This window comes from Limulus polyphemus, unplaced genomic scaffold, assembly GCF_000517525.1.
Source record: "Limulus polyphemus unplaced genomic scaffold, Limulus_polyphemus-2.1.2 Scaffold458, whole genome shotgun sequence".
In the NCBI taxonomy this organism is placed as follows: Eukaryota; Metazoa; Arthropoda; class Merostomata; order Xiphosura; family Limulidae; genus Limulus; species Limulus polyphemus.
In genome coordinates this window covers 51,427-59,952 of record NW_013666068.1, presented here as the reverse complement: position 1 = coordinate 59,952, position 8,526 = coordinate 51,427, and the positions used below count along the sequence as shown (strand labels likewise).

Here is an 8,526-nt window from a genome sequence, read left to right as displayed (position 1 = left end):
CCTAGCTTTTAGCATTGGTCATGATGGGAATTCCAAGGAACATAAAGTCCAGTGTGAGTGTGCTTGCGAAATACGGAGGATTGAAAGCATGTGTTTGTTTTTTTTAACATGAACATTTAAAATGACAATTTGTCAGCAACTTCTTTTGTATCTTTTTGAAATGAAAGAAAAACTCCTGAATAACGTTAAGCCTATCGAAGGCTGAAAAAATTTTATCAGCATATCGAAACCCAAAAAAATTGGTTTATAAAGTGAATTTGAGATGACAGTGCCTTCAATTCCTATCATAAATATACTGGAGCTACGGGATTTTCCATACTTAGGCCTTCAATTTGTATATAATTCACATCTTCAGACTGTAAAGTGAAAGATTTAGCGGGAAGGAGAAACAATTTTCTTATAGTGTTGATGTTTAGGCAAAAACGAGGATTAGAATAGTTTTGGTAACGTTGTCAATAAAATAAACAGAAGTTTTACTGTGTACAACTAATAAAAATTTGTGTGAATCTAAAAACATAGTTATTTCTAATATATAAATAGTTATATTTCATAAGTTACATCATTATTTATAATTTTTAGGCCTTTTGTTTTTGCACCGCAATTTCAGAGGGGCAGCTGCTCCCTTGACCTCTGGAGACTACGGCCCTGGTTATGCAAATTAGGTAAAATGCTGAAGCGAAAAACGATAGAAATAGCGGATTTAATGCGAGTTTTATTTATAAAGTGATTAAAATATTTTTGGAGCAGATAATGTAAAAATGTGATATGCAAATAAAATATTACAGAAGTGAAAACTATAAAGTTGACCATAATGATAAGAACTAGAGATTAAAATAGTAGTTTTCATGGCATGTTTACTTATAAAGTGAAACTATGTATGAATATTTTGGGTCGGAAACAACTGTTACAAACCCTTCCAAAAGGTGACAGTTTTTCGGTAAACATGTATTTCTTATATATTCTATTCCACTGCGAGTTTATATCGGCTCTGATTTTCGCGTATCTTGCTGATTTGAAAATTGAAAATCGTTTTGACATAGCCTACTTAACCCTGTAGAAAGCGGGCGCTTGGTCTTAACAAGACCTTTCATTATTAATGCTTAAATGCACGATTAACTAGAATTCTTGAAAGATAAACAAAGTGAAGAAATTGTTGTTTGTTTGAAGTTAAGCCTAAAGCTATACAATGGGCTATCCGTGCTCTACACACCACGGGTATCGAAACCCGATTTCTAGCGTTGTAAGTTCGCAGACATACCACTGGGGGGGAAATTCTGATCAAAGTATAGAAATTGCGTTACCCGTAGCAGTCTTAGGAAACGTGCATTTGGTATTTCATGTTATGAGAAATTGCAAATTTGGAGTTTTATTCATAGCCTGAATAACTTTTAAATAATAATGCTTTACATTTATCCAAAATGAAGATATTTTTTTTATTTGCTTGCTTCAATATCTCATTTAATCATTATATGGATTTGTGAAATTCTCTCTCCTATTTAACAGCAAGAAAAGTAAATAAAATTTTATTGTTAATACTATATTAACTGCTAAGTGAAATGTCCATATTTTTATAAATTATAAACAGTTATTTACATTTTTCATGACTTTAATAACTAATTTGCAAATGTTCTTGGACCAAAATATATATCGTCATACAGGACTTAATTCTAACCATTTCAATTAACTCATTTAATCAACCTAAGCTGTTTATCGCCCAATATTTTTATCTCAAACAGTAACTATACTGTAATTCTGTTAGAAGACTTAATTTTAGCCTAGCATTGATGAACTATCTCAAATCTAATATTGTTCATTAGGAAATCCATCAACTGAAAGCACTTAGCCTAGCATTGATGAACTATCTCAAATCTAATTTTGTTCATTAGGAAATCCATCAACTGAAAGCACAAAAAAATAATTAATTGAAAAATATCACGTGCCACAAGAGGGATTAAAAACCTTCTAACTATGAGATAAACATAATTATGTTATTACTGGTCATGCACATAATTAACCCTTTTAACACTTATAAAATGTCAAAGCAAATATGTATATTAAAATGCCAAGGATGAAGTAAATTTTGAATTTTACAAAAGTAAAACATCCCAAGTAATAGGAATAAATGAGAGATCTAATGCGGTATTTTAATTTGATTAATATCCAGTATGGTCTTTAATGATTACACAAAAAATAATGTTGCTTTCAAAGAGAATTTTCGTACATTTATTAAAATGTTCTTGATACATATGTTTGTTTGTTTTTTGTTGTTTGGCTGCAGATCGCAAGGACGAAGATTAGAACCATGATATTATTTTAAGTACGTTTCTCACTTTAAGGTGTATGGGCGTTATAACTGTGGCCGTCATTACTGCTGTTTAGGCGACGGATACTGCTGACGTCTTCCTTCTTGACAGCTCTAAATGTTTATCTGATTGTGACACATAAGGTGATATTCCTCGTGACTCGGCAGTAAGCTTGGCGGCTTATAACGCTAAATGTGAGTTCGATCCCTGCGGTCAGCACAGCGCAATCAACATTATGTATATATTTGTGTTTATAACAACAACAGAAATAACCAAACAAGGTGAAACTATAAAATATCCATTGCTTTTATTTTAACTATTAATTTGGATTTCATCACGCCTCTAAATTTTAGTGAGATGAGACTTTGATTTTCGAACAATATCTCTGTTAACAAAATCAAGTAATTGGTAGTCTGCAAATATTCAAAATTGTCATTTTCCCTGTCTAATATAGCTTACATTCTATGCTAAAACTCTATTATACAATCTATAGTTGATTATATTAGTAGTCCTGATTAGAAGCCAAACAAATTCATTATCATAGAGTAAAAACTGCACCATATTATTCTCATTAAAATAGCAGACTTTGTTGATGAACATCTTATAGAACTACTTCTTTCCATTGTTAATTTGTAGACCAATTTCATAATAAGGTCAACAAAAAACACACACATCTGTTCCCGTGTAATTAAGACATTTATTGATTAACCAACAGTCCATTCTTATTTAGTTTGGCTTTCTGCATTTCTTGGGTAATTTGTTTTATATATATATTTAACCGTGCTTATAATTCTGTTACTCTTCCATGACGTCAATCACTGTAATCGTGTAATTACACAAAGTATGAACTTAATACTTAGACACTTGAGTGCAATATAATATACAAAACTTGTTTAAGCACTTTATAAACAATATTAAACTACGAGTTAACTGCGTTGATGTAGCCCCCCCCCCCAAGTGGCACAGCGGTACGTCTGCGGACTTACAACGCTAGAAACCGGGTTTCAATACCCGTGGTGGGCAGAGCACAGATAGCCCATTGCGTAGCTTTGTGCTTAATACAAATAAACAAGCGTTGATGTAAAAGACCTAAGTTTGGAAATATGCTACTTTTATAGCCCTGTAGTTTACTTTCAAAATGAATATATAATAAGATCTTACATCCATCGCTAATAAATATTGTGACACAAGGTTGTAAAGTAGCGCGGATACATATATATATATATATAAGTAAGCACCAATTTCTATGATTCATATTTAAAGAGTGAACAAAAGGTAATTAGAAATATGATCAGAATCTTTCTAATACTCAAACAATAAAAAAACGTTCAAATACTTACAAGTTACGAAATATGAAATTGAAGCAAACTTGTTTCCAAAAACAAATCTGTATCGATACTCTAAAATATCTAATGATAGTAAAAAAGAAGATGTAGAATAAAAAAACTAAGAAATAATGTAAAAAATATCTGATAAAACCGTAGTTTTCCGGTAGGTGGATCGGATTTCTTCAAGTAAAAAGACAACAACGCCCTTCTAGTTAGTAATAAGTTGGCAAACAACGATTTATAAGCATAATAAAGCGATTTATTTTTGGGGGGAACATAAAAAATGTTTCGACAGGGCATTAGTCTACTAATGTTCTGTAGAAATATGTGGTATGTTTCCCCCAAAATAAATCGCTTTATTATGCTTATAAATCGTTGTTTGCCAACTTATTATTATATTAGCATAATGTGCTTCCATACTCAAGTACGCTTTTAGTTATTGTTTTCTTGGTTGTTGGTAATAGTACTTACAAATTTAGTTGTTAGGTAAAGAATTTGTTTACACTGTTGTCAATGTCACATTTTTTCCTGTATATTTGTGTTACTTTATATTTAGTACGTCAAGTATTAAGTTATGGTTATGTTTATCTATGTATGTACAGAAAATAATTGTTAGGTTTAGTCCACGAAAAACCTATATACTTTAAAGTATTCTTACCATTATCTTGACGATCACAGAATCCATCACGATCATGTCTTGAAATATAGACCTAAAACATACAAAAATACTGTTTGCAAATGTTAAATGTATTTACAGTATTTATTTTAAGCAACAGTATTAATAATTAATATAAATTAAAGTAAGCTCCAATTCGAAACAAACACAAATTATATGATTCTCTTCAAACCTCCAATGACACTATAAAATAAACACTTATAGATTTTAAATTGAATATAACATTTATTTTATCCTTACATTATATATATATATATATATAAAAAAGAGGAAGTTTGTTTATTTGTTTATTTTGTTCACTATAGGAAACCAAACAGTTGAACTTACAAATTTTAAAATAACTTCATAATAAACAGTTTTTTTTTAAATTTAATGGTGCTATTTATTTTGTATTTGGTGTTGTATTTAATTGTAGCTTTGCGCGAAATCCATAACAAACAAACACGAACTCAGCACAAATAACCCGTTGTTTTATGTCTGACAACAAACAAGCAATCGACAAGAGGAATCAGATTTTTTTAAAATTAAAAACCAGTTTTTCTTCAAATGAAAAAAATGCAAATAGAGTTGTGTTTTGAATTGTTTTTACCTCCGTGGCAGTCTTCTTGCTGACGTAAAACCTGTTAGAATTGTAGTGTCTAACAAAATAGCTACTCATCAGATACATATATTTGTGCAATAAAGAAATACTTGTCTATGTAAGTTGAAAATGCGCTTACCTGTACTGGAGTACAGTACTGAAAATTGATATGAAACGGCAAAGAAAAAAATATAAAAGGCAGTTACTACGGAAATATGACCATTTCATCGTGTGAAAACTAATTGAACCAGATTATAGTCATGTGTTGATAGTTTAAGGTTTTGGTCCACTTCATATTCAACGATCGAAGTCCTTGTTCTTTTCCTTACATTTTCACAATTGATGATGTAGTCGTAGCGCACTCATCTTTCGGTTAAGATAACAGCTGGTTTTCTTAGATTAAAGGCAGGAGGTTCTAAGATTGTATGATGAAATTTTTTCTGGGTATGGAGAATGACATTGAAAAAATTGGAGATACGCATAACATATAATTCTCTTTAATAGTGGTTAGTAATACTTTGGGGGCTTGTCATAGTCAGATGGTTAGAGCACTCGACTCGCAATATGCGGGTCGCGGGTTCGAATCTCACACTAAACATGTTCGCCCCTTTCAGCCGTGGGGGTGTTATAATATGACGGTCAATCCACTATTCGTTGGGAAAAGAGTAGCCCAAGAGTTGGCGGTGGGTGGTGTTGACTAGCTGCCTTCCCTCTAGTCTATCACTGCTACATTAGGGACGACTAGCAGATAGCCCTCGTGTAGCTTTGCGCGAAATTCGAAACTGACGATAATACTGTTGGTGTTGTAGGTTTTAGCGTTACAGTATTCTTTCATTCAACTTCAGAGCCCTATAGTGGTTGATCCAATATATCACTGATTGCACCTTGGGCACTTAAACCCATATACCATTACCACTAGTTTCTCTCTAAAATTGAAGAACTCTTTTTAACCTGGAGCCTGTTTCAAAGACATATAGTGGGTATAGATGATTGGCAATTTTCTTTTTAATCATGTATAAAATAGTGTCGGAATGACTAAAGTACCAGTTTTCTTCGAATATGTAACACAACAACAGATATGGTTCTTCAGTTTTGGTGTGGATTATTATATTTAATAACGAGAGTAGAAAACAATTTATCTAAACGTTTCTGTAATGTTTCCAGCTTCTGCTTCAAAAAGGCTTCAACTTCCTGCCATCTTAAAGTTTCTGTATAACAGGGGTTTCTTTAAAAACTCAACGAGTGAAAGTTTCGAAATGAGAATAAAATCCTGTGAAAGTGGGTTTGTGATATACTTTAGAAGTAAATATACCCTGGTTATATAAGGCATGAACATCTAAGCAAGACCATAAGCAAGTTTACTGTTGAAAATCAACAGAATGATAAACTGGCGATCTTAGACTGTACATTAATAAGTTTTATAGCAGCAAGAAAACAAAGTGTAATACTGTGTGTAAAGCAAAGGGTCCTCATACAAAATTGTTATTCGATTTTTTTCTTTTATTTTTATGTGATAATGTTTTTTACAGTTAATAAATACAACATATAGTCATCACTACTCGTTGCATTAATAAAGTGGAATATATAGTTATTGTATTACAGCACTCGCTGCCGATAATATGCCCCCCTGTGACTCAGCGGTAAGTCTTTGGACTTAAAATGCTAAAAATCGAGTTTCAGTACCCCTGGAGGACACAGCACAGACAGCCAGTTGTATAGATTTTTGCTTAACTGCAACTAAAAAACAAACAATAATAATATTTTTCTAAGGTTTACTGTTAAAGCAGAGTATTCTACTTTAAAATACCTGTTTATATGCATGACTTAAGTTCTTGATACATAAATTTATAAGTCAAGATTTTGTGAGGCATCTAATACTTAAAATAGCGAAATATATTGCGAAGGTTTTATGATATGTATAGGAAATTGTGCAAAAAAAAAATAAAAAAAATACTAAATTCCAAAATTGATGAGCGGATGGAAAACCAGACAAAAACAAAACACGATCGTAACATAAATATTCTTATTAAGAAACGTTTGGGTGGTGCGTTGAGTGACTCTGTTGTTGTTTGTTGTTTATTATTAAGCACAAAGCTACACATAGGGCTATCTGTGCTCTGCCCACCACTGGTATCGAAACCCGGTCTCTAGCGGTATAAGTCCGCAAACATACCGCTGTGTCACTGGGGGGCTGAGTGACTCTAAAAAGCACATTATTAATCTTTCAGGCTACTGACTCTCTGAAGCAGAATAATTTGTACTTGGACATGGTCTAGAGTTTTGTGTACCTACTAACAATATCCAGAGAGAGAAAATTTTCCACAATTTGAAGTCTTATATGCTTTGGCACATGCTTACTGTGGCACACCAATCGACCTTACCGACTTCTATATGCATAAAGAACATTTTCAGGCTATAAAATCTCTACGCTCGAACAAAAGTATTCTTGTTACAAAACCTGACAAAGGTTCTGGTACCGTCATTTTGAATAAAAATGACTACATGTGACATCTTAAACGATGAAACAAAAGTCAAAAGGCTAGGCACTGTTTCGCAAAATGATAACACGACAAAAATTGAAAACAAGTTACAAAAATGCTTAGTAGAACTGGTTAAGAAAGGTTCCTTACCACGTGATATTTATGACCGGATTAGGCCCGCAGGCTCACTACGTCCCCGCCTTCCTAGAACGCACAAAAAAGATGTACCACTCCGCCCGATTTTGTCTATGATTGGCTCTGCACAACATGAATTAGCGAAGTGGCTTTCGGAAATGTTAGAACAGATGTTAACGTACTTTTCAGAAAACTATTATTCAAGACTCATTTTCTTTTGCTACAACCATACAGAACCTTAGCCTTGACCCTAAACAATCGTTTTTGTGCTCCTTCGACATCAGCAGCCTGTTTACTAATGTACCCCTGGAAGAAACAATCAAAATTTGCGCAGATACTTTGTATGGTTGAGAAGGTCAGTGCCCTCCAATACCTAAGGACCTGTTTATTGAACTGATGAATACTGCGACATGTTCGGTGTAATTCAGCTTTAATGATATCATGTATCAACAGATTGACGGAGTCGCCATGGGTTTTCCTGTTGGACCTGCCTTAGCCAATATTTTCGTTGGTTTCCATATAAAAGAACTATTCAACAAAGTTACCAGACCTGCTATTTACTTCCGCTATGTAGACGACACATTTGCCATTTTTAAAACTGAACAGGAATGTGGGTGTTTCTTACAAGACTTAAACTCGTTGTACTCGGCTCGCAAATGTACTTTCGAAAAGGAACAACATAACTCTTTACAGTTCCTAGACGTCTCAGTTGAAAAAGATGACTTTCGTTTTCTCACCAGTATATACAGAAAACCTACATTTACAGGACAATACACACGATGGGATTCTTTCAGTCCCAAAAGTCTCAAAACGAACCTTATTGCTACTTTAGTCCATCGGGCTCTAGTTATCTGTTCAAAATCTAAACTAGATTTCGAATTGAAGACAATTAAAATTATTTTACTAAAAAATGGGTATTCAGAAAACGTTATTAATCAAATTACTTCAAGGAAAATTGCGAGCCTCTTAACTGCCCCAAACATTTGGTCCTAACAAGTGTCCTGTTTACCTAAAACTACCATGG

The 8,526-nt window shown here is 33.1% G+C and overlaps 1 protein-coding gene across 2 annotated transcripts in view; it reads right to left on the bottom strand.

Annotated features, from left to right (window-relative positions):
- The window catches only part of LOC106458408 (probable 3',5'-cyclic phosphodiesterase pde-5), a 99,450-nt gene that overhangs the window by 44,104 nt on the left and 46,820 nt on the right, over positions 1–8,526 (bottom strand). For both annotated transcript variants that reach the window (XM_022384617.1, XM_022384618.1), the window contains exon 12: positions 4,290–4,341. In XM_022384617.1, the coding sequence (XP_022240325.1) occupies positions 4,290–4,341 (52 nt within the window). The remainder of the gene's footprint in view (positions 1–4,289; positions 4,342–8,526) is intronic.